Consider the following 14,743-nt stretch of genomic DNA (forward strand, 5'->3'; position numbering starts at 1 on the left):
TACCTCCTCTCCTCTAGTCTACCTGCTGCATCCTCTCCTCTCTCCTATAGTCTACCTGATAACTACCTGCTCTCCACTAGTCTACCTGATAACTACCTCCTCTCCTCTAGTCTACCTGATACCTACCTCCTCTCCTCTAGTCTACCTGCTACCTACCTCCACTCCTCTAGTCTACCTGATACCTACCTCCTCTCCTCTAGTCTACCTGATACCTACCCCTCTCTCCTTTCCTCTCTCCTTCAGTCTACCTGCTGCATCCTCTTCTCTCTCCTCAAGTCTACCTGCTAACTACCTCCACTCCTCTAGTCTACCTGATACCTCCTCTCTCCTTTCCTCTCTCCTACAGTCTACCTTCTACCTCTCCTCTGTCCTCCAGTCTACCTACTGCATCCTCTCCTCTCTCCTCTACTCAACCTGCTACCTACCTGCTCTCCTCTCTCATCTAGTCTATCTGCTACCTATCTCCTCTCCACTCATCTGTCCTCTAGTCTACCTGCTACCTACCTCCTCTCCTCTAGTCTACCTGCTACCTACCTCCTCTCTTCCAGTCTACCTGATACATACCTCCTCTCCTCTAGTCTACCTGCTACCTACCTCCTCTCCTCTAGTCTACCTGCTACCTACCTCCTCTCCTCTAGTCTACCTGATACCTACCTCCTCTCCTCTAGGCTAGCTGCTACCTACCTCCTCTCCTCTCTCCTCTAGTCGACCTGATACCTACCTCCTCTCCTCTCTCCTCTAGTCTACCTGATCCCTGCCACCTCTCCTCTAGTCTACCTGATCCCTACCTCGTCTCCTCTAGTCTACCTGATCCCTACCTCCTCTCCTCTAGTCTACCTGCTACCTACCTCCTCTCCTCTAGTCTACCTGCTACCTACCTCCTCTCCTCTATTCTACCTGATACCTACCTCCTCTCCTCTAGGCTAGCTGCTACCTACCTCCTCTCCTCTCTCCTCTAGTCGACCTGATACCTACCTCCTCTCCTCTCTCCTCTAGTCTACCTGATCCTTGCCTCCTCTCCTCTAGTCTACCTGATCCCTACCTCCTCTCCTCTAGTCTACCTGATCCCTACCTCCTCTCCTCTAGTCTACCTGATACCTAACTCCTCTCCTCTCTCCTCTAGTCTACCTGACCCCTACCTCCTCTCCTCTAGTCTACCTGCTTCCTTCCTCTTCTCCAATCTACCTGATACCTACCTCCTCTCCTCTAGTCTACCTGCTGCCTACCTCCTCTCCTCTCGTCTACCTGCTACCTACCTCCTCTCCACTAGTCTACCTGATATCTACCTCCTCTACTCTAGTCTACCTGATACCTACCTCCTCTCCTCTAGTCTTCCTGATACCTACCTCCTCACCTCTCTCCTCTAGTCTACCTGATCCCTGCCTCCTCTCCTCTCTCCTCTAGTGTACCTGATCCCTACCTCCTCTCCTCTAGTCTACCTGGTACCTACCTCCTCTCCTCTAGTCTACCTGATACCTACCTCCTCTCCTCTAGTATACCTGCTACCTACCTCCTCTCCTCTCTCCTCTAGTCTACCTGATACCTACCTCCTCTCCTCTAGTCTACCTGATACCTACCTCCTCTCCACTAGTCTACCTGATACCTACCACCTCTCCTCTAGTCTACCTGATACCTACCTCCTCTCCTCTAGTCTTCCTGATACCTACCTCCTCTCCTCTCTCCTCTAGTCTACCTGATACCTACCTCCTCTCCTCTCTCCTCTAGTCTACCTGATCCCTACCTCCTCTCCTCTCTCCTCTAGTCTACCTGCTACCTACCTCTTCTCCTCTCTCCTCTAGTCTCCCTGATCACTACCTCCTCTCCTCTAGTCTACCTGATCCCTACCTCCTCTCCTCTAGTCTACCTGATCCCTACCACCTCTCCTCTAGTCTACCTGATACCTACCTCCTCTCCTCTAGTCTACCTGCTACCTACCTCCTCTCCTCTAGTCTACCTGATACCTACCTCCTCTCCACTAGTCTACCTGATACCTACCACCTCTCCTCTAGTCTACCTGATACCTACCTCCTCTCCACTAATCTTCCTGATACCTACCTCCTCTCCTCTCTCCTCTAGTCTACCTGATACCTACCTCCTCTCCTCTCTCCTCTAGTCTACCTGATCCCTACCTCCTCTCCTCTCTCCTCTAGTCTACCAGCTACCTACCTCTTCTCCTCTCTCCTCTAGTCTCCCTGATCACTACCTCCTCTCCTCTAGTCTACCTGATCCCTACCTCCTCTCCTCTAGTCTACCTGATCCCTACCACCTCTCCACTAGTCTACCTGATACCTACCTCCTCTCCTCTCTCCTCTAGTCTACCTGATCCCTGCCTCATCTCCTCTAGTCTACCTGATCCCTACCTCCTCTCCTCTAGTATACCTGCTACCTACCTCCTCTCCTCTCTCGTCTAGTCTTCCTTGATACCTACCTCCTCTCCTCTAGTCTACCTGCTACGTACCTCATCTCCTCTAGTCTACCTGCTACCCTATCTCCTCTGCTCTAGTCTACCTGCTTCCTACCTCTTCTCCAGTCTACCTGATACCTACCCCCTCTCCTCTCCTCTAGTCAACCTGCTACCTACATGCTCTCCTCTCTCATCTAGTCTATTTGCTACCTACCTCCTCTCCACTCCTCTCTCCTCTAGTCTACCTGCTGCCTACCTCCTCTCCTCTCGTCTACCTGCTACCTACCTTCTCTCCTCTAGTCTGCCTGATCCCTACCTCGTCTCCACTAGTCTACCTGATCCCTACCTCCTCTCCTCTAGTCTACCTGACCCCTACCTCCTCTCCTCTAATCTACCTGATACCTACCTCCTCTCCTCTAGTCTACCTGCTACCTACCTCCTCTCCTCTAGTCTACCTGATACCTACCTCCTCTCCTCTAGTCTACCTGCTACCTACCTCCTCTCCTCTAGTCTACCTGCTACCTACCTCCTCTCCTCTAGTCTACCTGATACCTACCTCCTCTCCTCTAGTCTACCTGCTACCTACCTCCTCTCCTCTCTCCTCTAGTCTACCTGATACCTACCTCCTCTCCTCTCTCCTCTAGTCTACCTGATCCCTGCCTCCTCTCCTCTAGTCTACCTGATCCCTACCTCCTCTCCTCTAGTCTACCTGCTACCTACCTCCTCTCCTCTCTCGTCTAGTCTTCCTTGATACCTACCTCCTCTCCTCTAGTCTACCTGCTACGTACCTCATCTCCTCTAGTCTACCTGCTACCTATCTCCTCTGCTCTAGTCTACCTGCTTCCTACCTCTTCTCCAGTCTACCTGATACCTACCCCCTCTCCTCTCCTCTAGTCAACCTGCTACCTACATGCTCTCCTCTCTCATCTAGTCTATTTGCTACCTACCTCCTCTCCACTCCTCTCTCCTCTAGTCTACCTGCTGCCTACCTCCTCTCCTCTCGTCTACCTGCTACCTACCTTCTATCCTCTAGTCTGCCTGATCCCTACCTCGTCTCCACTAGTCTACCTGATCCCTACCTCCTCTCCTCTAGTCTACCTGACCCCTACCTCCTCTCCTCTAGTCTACCTGATACCTACCTCCTCTCCTCTAGTCTACCTGCTACCTACCTCCTCTCCTCTAGTCTACCTGATACCTACCTCCTCTCCTCTAGTCTACCTGCTACCTACCTCCTCTCCTCTAGTCTACCTGCTACCTACCTCCTCTCCTCTAGTCTACCTGATACCTACCTCCTCTCCTCTAGTCTACCTGCTACCTACCTCCTCTCCTCTCTCCTCTAGTCTACCTGATACCTACCTCCTCTTCTCTCTCCTCTAGTCTACCTGATCCCTGCCTCCTCTCCTCTAGTCTACCTGATCCCTACCTCCTCTCCTCTAGTCTACCTGCTACCTACCTCCTCTCCTCTCTCCTCTAGTCTACCTGCTGCCTACCTCCTCTCTTCTCGTCTACCTGCTACCTACCTTCTCTCCTCTAGTCTGCCTGATTCCTACCTCGTCTCCTCTAGTCTACCTGATCCCTACCTCCTCTCCTCTAGTCTACCTGACACCTACCTCCTCTCCTCTAGTCTACCTGATACCTACCTCCTCTCCTCTAGTCTACCTGCTACCTACCTCCTCTCCTCTAGTCTACCTGATACCTACCTCCTCTCCTCTAGTCTACCTGCTACCTACCTCCTCTCCTCTAGTCTACCTGCTACCTACCTCCTCTCCTCTAGTCTACCTGCTACCTACCTCCTCTCCTCTAGTCTACCTGCTACCTACCTCCTCTCCTCTAGTCTACCTGCTACCTACCTCCTCTCCTCTAGTCTACCTGCTACCTACCTCCTCTCCTCTCTCCTCTAGTCTACCTGATACCTACCTCCTCTCCTCTCTCCTCTAGTCTACCTGATCCCTGCCTCCTCTCCTCTTGACTACCTGATCCCTACCTCCTCTCCTCTAGTCTACCTGCTACCTACCTCCTCTCCTCTAGTCTACCTGATACCTACGTCCTCTCCTCTAGTCTACCTGCTACCTACCTCCTCTCCTCTCTCCTCTAGTCTACCTGATACCTACCTCCTCTCCTCTCTCCTCTAGTCTACCTGATCCCTGCCTCCTCTCCTCTAGTCTACCTGATCCCTACCTCCTCTCCTCTAGTCTACCTGATCCCTACCTCCTCTCCTCTAGTCTACCTGCTTCCTTCCTCTTCTCCAATCTACCTGATACCTACCTCCTCTCCTCTAGTCTACCTGCTGCCCACCTCCTCTCCTCTCGTCTACCTGCTACCTACCTCCTCTCCACTAGTCTACCTGATACCTACCTCCTCTCCTCTAGTCTACCTGATACCTACCTCCTCTCCTCTAGTCTTCCTGATACCTACCTCCTCTCCTCTCTCCTCTAGTCTACCTGATACCTACCTCCTCTCCCCTCTCCTCTAGTCTACCTGATCCCTACCTCCTCTCCTCTAGTCTACCTGCTACCTACCACCTCTCCTCTAGTCTACCTGATACCTACCTCCTCTCCTCTAGTCTACCTGCAACCTACCTCCTCTCCTCTCTCCTCTAGTCTACCTGATACCTACCTCCTCTCCTCTCTCCTCTAGTCTACCTGATCCCTGCCTCCTCTCCTCTAGTCTACCTGATCCCTACCTCCTCTCCTCTAGTCTACCTGATCCCTACCTCCTCTCCTCTAGTCTACCTGATACCTACCTCCTCTCATCTCTCCTCTAGTCTACCTGACCCCTACCCCCTCTCCTCTAGTCTACCTGCTTCCTTCCTCTTCTCCAAATCTACCTGATACCTACGTCCTCTCCTCTAGTCTACCTGCTGCCTACCTCCTCTCCTCTCGTCTACCTGCTACCTACCTCCTCTCCACTAGTCTACCTGATACCTACCTCCTCTCCTCTAGTCTACCTGATACCTACCTCCTCTCCTCTAGTCTTCCTGATACCTACCTCCTCTCCTCTCTCCTCTAGTCTACCTGCTACCTACCTCCTCTCCTCTCTCCTCTAGTCTACCTGATACCTACCTCCTCTCCTCTCTCCTCTAGTCTACCTGATCCCTGCCTCCTCTCCTCTTGACTACCTGATCCCTACCTCCTCTCCTCTAGTCTACCTGCTACCTACCTCCTCTCCTCTAGTCTACCTGATACCTACCTCCTCTCCTCTAGTCTACCTGCTACCTACCTCCTCTCCTCTCTCCTCTAGTCTACCTGATACCTACCTCCTCTCCTCTCTCCTCTAGTCTACCTGATCCCTGCCTCCTCTCCTCTAGTCTACCTGATCCCTACCTCCTCTCCTCTAGTCTACCTGATCCCTACCTCCTCTCCTCTAGTCTACCTGCTTCCTTCCTCTTCTCCAATCTACCTGATACCTACCTCCTCTCCTCTAGTCTACCTGCTGCCCACCTCCTCTCCTCTCGTCTACCTGCTACCTACCTCCTCTCCACTAGTCTACCTGATACCTACCTCCTCTCCTCTAGTCTACCTGATACCTACCTCCTCTCCTCTAGTCTTCCTGATACCTACCTCCTCTCCTCTCTCCTCTAGTCTACCTGATACCTACCTCCTCTCCTCTCTCCTCTAGTCTACCTGATCCCTACCTCTTCTCCTCTAGTCTACCTGCTACCTACCACCTCTCCTCTAGTCTACCTGATACCTACCTCCTCTCCTCTAGTCTACCTGCAACCTACCCCCTCTCCTCTCTCCTCTAGTCTACCTGATACCTACCTCCTCTCCTCTCTCCTCTAGTCTACCTGATCCCTGCCTCCTCTCCTCTAGTCTACCTGATCCCTACCTCCTCTCCTCTAGTCTACCTGATCCCTACCTCCTCTCCTCTAGTCTACCTGATACCTACCTCCTCTCATCTCTCCTCTAGTCTACCTGACCCCTACCTCCTCTCCTCTAGTCTACCTGCTTCCTTCCTCTTCTCCAAATCTACCTGATACCTACGTCCTCTCCTCTAGTCTACCTGCTGCCTACCTCCTCTCCTCTCGTCTACCTGCTACCTACCTCCTCTCCACTAGTCTACCTGATACCTACCTCCTCTCCTCTAGTCTACCTGATACCTCCCTCCTCTCCTCTAGTCTTCCTGATACCTACCTCCTCTCCTCTCTCCTCTAGTCTACCTGATACCTACCTCCTCTCCTCTCTCCTCTAGTCTACCTGATCCCTACCTCCTCTCCTCTCTCCTCTAGTCTACCTGCTACCTACCTCTTCTCCTCTCTCCTCTAGTCTCCCTGATCACTACCTCCTCTCCTCTAGTCTACCTGATCCCTACCTCCTCTCCTCTAGTCTACCCGATACCTACCTCCTCTCCTCTATTCGACCTGCTACCTACCTCCTCTCCTCTAGTCTACCTGATACCTACCTCCTCTCCTCTAGTCTACCTGATCCCTACCTCCTCTCCTCTCTCCTCTATTCTACCTGCTACCTACCTCTTCTCCTCTGTCCTCTAGTCTCCCTGATCACTACCTCCTCTCCTCTAGTCTACCTGATCCCTACCTCCTCTCCTCTAGTCTACCTGATACCTACCTCCTCTCCTCTATTCTACCTGCTACCTACCTCCTCTCTTCTAGTCTACCTGCTACCTACCTCCTCTCCTCTAGTCTACCTGCTACCTACCTCCTCTCCTCTATTCTACCTGCTACCTACCTCCTCTCCTCTAGTCTACCTGATACCTACCTCCTCTCTCCTTTCCTCTCTCCTTCAGTCTACCTTCTACCTCTCCTCTGTCCTCCACTCTACCTACTGCATCCTCTCCTCTCTCCTCTAGTCAACCTGCTACCTACATGCTCTCCTCTCTCATCTAGTCTATCTGCTACCTACCTCCTCTCTACTCCTCTCTCCTCTAGTCTACCTGCTTCCTACCTCCTCTCCTCTAGTCGACCTGCTAATTACCTCCTCTCCTCAAGTCTACCTGATACCTACTTCCTCTCCTCTAGTCTACCTGCTACCTACCTGCTCTCCTCTCTCGTCTAGTCTTCCTTGATACCTACCTCCTCTCCTCTAGTCTACCTTCTACGTACCTCATCTCCTCTAGTCTACCTGCTACCTATCTCCTCTGCTCTAGTCTACCTGCTTCCTACCTCTTCTCCAGGCTACCTGATACCTACCTCCTCTCCTCTCTTCTAGTCAACCTGCTACCTACATGCTCTCCTCTCTCATCTAGTCTATCTGCTACCTACCTCCTCTCCACTCCTCTAGTCTACCTGCTACCTATCTCCTCTGCTCTAGTCTACCTGCTACCTACCTTCTCTCCTCTAGTCTGCCTGATCCCTACCTCCTCTCCTCTAGTCTACCTGATCCCTACCTCCTCTCCTCTAGTCTACCTGACACCTACCTCCTCTCCTCTAGTCTACCTGCTACCTACCTCCTCTCCTCTCTCCTCTAGTCTACCTGATCCCTGCCTCCTCTCCTCTACTCTACCTGATCCCTACCTCCTCTCCTCTAGTCTACCTGATCCCTACCGCCTCTCCTCTAGTCTACCTGATACCTACCTCCTCTCCTATCTCCTCTAGTCTACCTGATACCTACCTCCTCTCCTCTCTCCTCTAGTCTACCTGATCCCTACCTCCTCTCCTCTAGTCTACCTGATCCCTACCTCCTCTCCTCTAGTCTACCTGATACCTACCTCCTCTCCTCTAGTCTACCTGACCTACCTACCTCCTCTCCTCTAGTCTACCTGATCCCTACCTCCTCTCCTCTAGTCTACCTGCTACCTACCTCCTCTCGTCTAGTCTACCTGCTACCTACCTTCTCTCTTCTCTCCTCTAGTCTACCTGATACCTACCTCCTCTCCTATCTCCTCTAGTCTACCTGATTCCTACCTCCTCTCCTCTAGTCTACCTGATCCCTACCTCCTCTCCTCTAGTCTACCTGATACCTACCTCCACTCCTCTCGTCTACCTGCTTCCTACCTCCACTCCTCTAGTCTACCTGATCCCTACCTCCTCTCCTCTAGTCTACCTGCTACCTACCTTCTCTCCTCTCTCCTCTAGTCTACCTGATACCTACCTCCTCTCCTATCTCCTCTAGTCTACCTGATACCTACCTCCTCTCCTCTATTCTACCTGCTACCTACCTCCTCTCCTCTAGGCTACCTGATACCTACCTCCTCTCTGTGATGTTAGAAAGGGTAAAAACAATATATAGGGGACAAAGACATTAGTACCAATCCCCAGCCAAACAGACCTCCGGCACACACATACCCACCGTCCAACCCTGGACCCCCACCTCACACCCCTTTCTGATTATCATCACACACCCATTCACACCCTGCCTCCACACGTTAATGCTCCCACACACTCACACACACAGTGACACATGCCAATGTATGAATGGAGACGAGTGACATGCCATTGATACTGTGAATGACCTTGTGGTTGACCTCTGCATTAATTGACAAGTTCAGTCAGCGGCCAGCAGGACACACACATACACTCCGCTGCCCAACTTTGCAGTCTGTCTGCCAGGTCACGTCCTTCCGGACCATTACATTTGTCATTAATAAATGGAAATATATGCGTCTCAGGACAACAATTTATTCCAGAGCACATTTGATAAGAGTCATTCACATGTTGATTTACACGCTAAAAGCCTATTTGTTACAAGTCACTTCATGAGGGGGTTATTTTTCCTAACAAACTGTCTACTTAACATCAGCGGGAGGGAGGCCCACGATGAAACCCATTGCACGTGTTCTGTGTTATTAATATCTGTGTTATTAATAACACAGAACAGCCTTTACAGAGTGTGTAGGGCCTGGGTGAGTGTGAGTGTGTTTGGGGGGAGGTTGTGCCTATGCAGTGTGTGTGTGTGTGTGTGTGTGTGTGTGTGTGTGTGTGTGTGTGTGTGTGTGTGTGTGTGTGTGTGTGTGTGTGTGTGTGTGTGTGTGTGTGTGTGTGTGTTCACTGACTGGAATGTCTGATGTATCCTTTGGAGTCGTCTGGAAAGAAGAAAGTCCTGGAGGAATTGTCAGGCGAAGCGACGAGACGACAAAACGACGAGACGACGACAGAACATCAGAACATCAGAACATTGTTTGATTCTCAATGTTTGATACCTCCAGCACCACTCACTTCCCCACATCACACACCCGCAAATCAAACCGCTTTAAAAATGCACAAGGATGAAACGCACAGGGATGCAACGTTCCCCACACACACACACACACACACACACACACACACACACACACACACACACACACACACACACACACACACACACTCTCTAACGAATAGACCTTGTGTTGACAGAGGGCGAGAACAGCTCTCATCCATTGTCCAGGTCATTGTGTCTCCAAAGTGTCCTTTTGTTGCCAAACATAGTCCTGAGATCTGGGCTCTGCACTTGGAGACGTGTCTCGTTCTGTTAATGCATTAAAGGGTCATGGCAGTAGAGCTGTGGTGAGCCAACAGCATGCTGAGCCGTAGCAGGGGGCAAACTAAACACACACACACACACACACACACACACACACACACACACACACACACACACACACACACACACACACACACACACACACAGCACTGTAGCAGGGGGTGAGCCAGTCCGGCTGGTGGGACAGCATGGGCAGAAACGCCACCATCTGCTGAGGACAGATCTGTGAAAAACAGACAGCCCCTTTGGCATCACCCGCATGAGAGGGCTTCTCAAGGACTAGGGGTGTGATCAACAACCTCACACAAACACACACACACACACACACACACACATACATAAAACATAAACTAACACACATATTGTGTCATATCTGTTCACACGCACACACACATATGCACACACACAGACAGACAAATGCGTGCACACACATACACACATGCATGCACACACACACCACCACTATCCTAACCAGCTGTCATATTCAGCATGTCCAAATGCACTGTGCTAAGGTTTGTCCTACTTCACTGCTGCCTTCCCAGTTTCTAGGACCTCATATTTAATACAGTCTTCACAGTCTTCCACTCAATATTATACCAATTCACCACAACATTAGAGACTCCTTTTGTATAAATCAAACTGCTATACGAACACCGATGGCTCCTCCAAAGACAAATTAACTATTGGCTGCTCCATGTGTCAATTACCTTGAGGGGAAGAGCCTTGAAAACTAAGGCCTCATCCCATTGGCTGCTCCCAAAGGCAAGTGTACAATTATTGACTGTTCCATGAGTTAATTACCACGAGGGGAAGAGCCTTGGACACTAAGTCCTTATCCCAGTTGATAGCCAAACAGCCTGCAGTGCCTTTAGCTAGACTGCCTTGGCTTAACGACTCCATTTGGCCCGTTAATAAGTCTCTTTAATGAGTGGTTTCACATGCATCCCCATTCTATGGGCTTTGCCCCTGTATGTGCTATGATGATATAGTATTTATGTGTCGCCAGCTGGCGCTGTATGTTGTAGGATATTCTAAGGTAACATCCACAATGAGATCTGTCAATCATTGTAACATTATGCTTACATACTGTAGTAACATACTGTAGTAACATTCTGAAGTAACATACTGTAGAAACCATTCCTGTCATTTGAACGGTGAAAATCTGATAAGAAAAGTTACAAAATTAATTTAGAGGTGCATGCATTTAAATATGCAATGCTTTCCATCTATTATGTTACTTAATGATGATAGCTCCTTGAATATCTCAATCAGAGAAGATTACTGCTGGCAGCACTGCCGCAAAAAAAGATGTTGGCTCTTAGATGGCATCCACCACACTTTCTCCCATTTAACCAGTGGATACAGTTATTATTTGGGGGGGAATGGGTTTGGTATATCTTTGTATGAATTTATTAGATTGTTTTGTTTTGTACCTGTAACCCCCTCTCTGAAAAAGAAAAATGACAAAACGGAATAAAAAGTTGCCCCCCCCCAAAAAAAACAGATATAGCCCATGAGTAGCCTGAGTGGGACTCAAATGTCTGACCTTGCATCTGTCAGTCCGTCACAGTCCATGTCATTACACCAAGACGTTGGAACCTCTTGACATGGTTGACCGTGATGTTCTAAGGATTCTACTTTATATTGTATGTCAGTCCTATACCAACACCCAGCCCTGATCCCCCCCCCTCCCTCCCTCCCTCCCTCCCTCCCTCCCTCCCTCCCTCCCTCCCTCCCTCCCTCCCTCCCTCCCTCCCTCCCTCCCTCCCTCCCTCCCTCCCTCCCTCCCTCCCTCCCTCTCACCTCTGACCACTATCGTGGTAGACTTCTTAGCCGGGTTGCCCACGTTGTTAGTGGCCACACAGCTGTATACACCAGCCTCGTCTGAGGTGATGGCCGGCAGGGTGAGTGTTCCACCCTTTACCACACTTTTCTCAGGCAGCCTGTCGGAGCTGCTGACCCAGCTCAGCGTTGGTTTGGGCTCCCCACCCGTAGTGATACATACCAGGGACACCGTCTGGCCAGGGTTCACCACGATGGGGTCCTCCACTAGCAGCTTGATGGACGGAGACACTGGAGAGGAAGAGGTTAGAGGTTTGGTGTTTTCTAATAGACTTTATGGTGCATGTCTTGTTGGTGAGATCGAAGACCATCCTGTCTTGTTGGTGAGTTTGAAGACAATTCTGTCTTGTTGGTGAGTTTGAAGACTAACCTGTCTTGTTGGTGAGTTTGAAGACTAACCTGTCTTGTTGGTGAGTTTGAAGACTAAACTGTCTTGTTGCTGAGTTTGGAGACTAATCTGTCTTGTTGGTGAGTTTGAAGACTAAACTGTCTTGTTGGTGAGTTTGGAGACTAACCTGTCTTGTTGGTGAGTTTGAAGACTAACCTGTCTTGTTGGTGAGTTTGAAGACTAAACTGTCTTGTTGGTGAGTTTGGAGACTAATCTGTCTTGTTGGTGAGTTTGAAGACTAAACTGTCTTGTTGGTGAGTTTGGAGACTAATCTGTCTTGTTGGTGGGTTTGAAGACTAACCTGTCTTGTTGGTGAGTTTGGAGACGGATCTGTCTTGTTGGTGAGTTTGGAGACTAACCTGTCCTGTTGGTGAGTTTGGAGACGAATCTGTCTTGTTGGTGAGTTTGGAGACTGACCTGTCTTGTAGGTGTGTTTGGAGACTAATCTGTCTTGTTGGTGAGTTTGGAGACTAACCTGTCCTGTTGGTGAGTTTGGAGACGAATCTGTCTTGTTGGTGAGTTTGGAGACGAATCTGTCTTGTTGGTGAGTTTGGAGATGAATCTGTCTTGTTGGTGAGTTTGGAGATGAATCTGTCTTGTTGGTGTGTTTGGAGACTAACCTGTCTTGTTGGTGTGTTTGGAGACTAATCTGTCTTGTTGGTGAGTTTGGAGACTAACCTGTCCTGTTGGTGAGTTTGGAGACGAATCTGTCTTGTTGGTGAGTTTGGAGACGAATCTGTCTTGTTGGTGAGTTTGGAGATGAATCTGTCTTGTTGGTGAGTTTGGAGATGAATCTGTCTTGTTGGTGTGTTTGGAGACTAACCTGTCTTGTTGGTGAGTTTGGAGACTAATCTGTCTTGTTGGTGAGTTTGGAGACCAACCTGTCCTGTTGGTGAGTTTGGAGACTAATCTGTCTTGTTGGTGAGTTTGAAGACTAAACTGTCTTGTTGGTGAGTTTGGAGACTAACCTGTCCTGTTGGTGAGTTTGGAGACGAATCTGTCTTGTTGGTGAGTTTGGAGACTAACCTGTCTTGTTGGTGAGTTTGGAGAGTGACCTGTATTGTTGGTAAACATGATTTATGCTTGATCCGGCAATGCAGTGCCGAGGAGCCATACGAAGGGTGTGGTGCAATTGCAGAGCCTTCGGAGGCCAAATCAAGCTCCTTACTGTAATGCTGTGCGCCTCCCAAATTTTGTAACAATGCAAAGGGCTCTGCATAGCACCGTATAGCTCTGCACTGACATAATTGGTTAATGGTAGGTTGGGGATGTACATCCTGTATAAACACCAACTGACATATTTGACGACTTCCTTCACAACAAACATGGAGAACCTTGATGAAAGGCTATCAGAACAAGTTTGCAAACATAAACATCTTGATGATACCTCATGTAGGGATGCGAAAATGAGTTTGAACTCCTGGAAAGAGGTTGGGGAGGTAATGGGGATAGATGTGGTAAAAAGGTATTGTGACAGTCCCACAATGTGCTTACTAAAGTCTGATTTGGATATATTTGGATGTTTTCACTGCATAACGTTTAGAAGTTGTCCCTTTTCAGATTTAGAAGTGACAGCTAAATGCTAACTCCTGTTCGTATAAGCTGGTAGCATAGCTAACATACAGAAATCGGTGGTGGTAGTCAAAGTCGTTTTCAACTGTAATGCAGTTGATTGGTGATGATGACAAACATGTATTGGGGTTGACATCAATACAAGTATTGTACTCAGAATTTTACCTCAGCAAAGTGTAAAATACACATAGCCTAAATGTAGGCTAATTTTGCTGACGGTCAAAGAGGAGATTCGGGATCTTTCCTTCACGGGATCATTCCCCAAAACGTTTCCATGGCATTTCCATTGTTTTGGTCTAATTCTATTGACCTCTTTACCTCATCTATGGAAGTGGAAGCTTGCCACAAGAAGTGTAGGCAGTTGCGGGACAAACTCATAAAGCAAAACAATTAAATTAAGGTTTGAAGCGGAGATGCAGGTGGGAAAATGGTGCTGTCTTTTTACGTCATGCAATCTTGGCTGTGTTTCTATGTCAAGCACTTGTCTTTTTGTTTTGCCAATTGCTTGTAATTAGCTGGCTGGCTATTGAGATTAGCCCTGAATCACTACGAGTGGTGCCTTATTGGTGGTGCAGACCAATTTATTGGATGCGTATGACAGCTCCCCGAAGTGCAAGAAGTATGAATGCTCTGACTTCTGCGGAGGCCGCATTGCGTAAATGCTGTACGGCCACTGCAGAAATCAGATTGACCATACATCGGCTTTAAGTTTGAAGCTACTAACCTGCATTGTTAGTGAGTTTGAAGACTAACCCCCTCTTATTAGTGAGTTTGAAGACTAACTCCCTCTTATTAGTGAGTTTGAAGACTAACCCCCTCTTATTAGTGAGTTTGAAGACTAACTCCCTCTTATTAGTGAGTTTGAAGACTAACCCCCTCTTATTAGTGAGTTTGAAGACTAACTCCCTCTTATTAGTGAGTTTGAAGACTAACCCCCTCTTATTAGTGAGTTTGAAGACTAACCCCCTCTTGTTAGTAAGTTTGAAGACTAACCCCTTCTTATTAGTGAGTTTGAAGACTAACCCCCTCTTGTTAGTAAGTTTGAAGACTAACCCCTTCTTGTTAGTGAGTTTGAAGACTAACCCCCTCTTATTAGTGAGTTTGAAGTCTAACCCATCT

General features: G+C 49.1%; 1 protein-coding gene across 2 annotated transcripts in view; it reads right to left on the reverse strand.

The window, feature by feature from the left end:
- Positions 1-14,743, reverse strand: part of LOC106608081 (MAM domain-containing glycosylphosphatidylinositol anchor protein 2) — a 396,771-nt gene that overhangs the window by 177,267 nt on the left and 204,761 nt on the right. For both annotated transcript variants that reach the window (XM_014205779.3, XM_014205777.3), the window contains exon 6: positions 11,626-11,895. In XM_014205779.3, the coding sequence (XP_014061254.3) occupies positions 11,626-11,895 (270 nt within the window). The remainder of the gene's footprint in view (positions 1-11,625; positions 11,896-14,743) is intronic.

The sequence above is a fragment of the Salmo salar genome, chromosome 06, assembly GCF_965601325.2.
Source record: "Salmo salar chromosome 06, fSalSal1, whole genome shotgun sequence".
Lineage (NCBI taxonomy): Eukaryota > Metazoa > Chordata > Actinopteri > Salmoniformes > Salmonidae > Salmo > Salmo salar.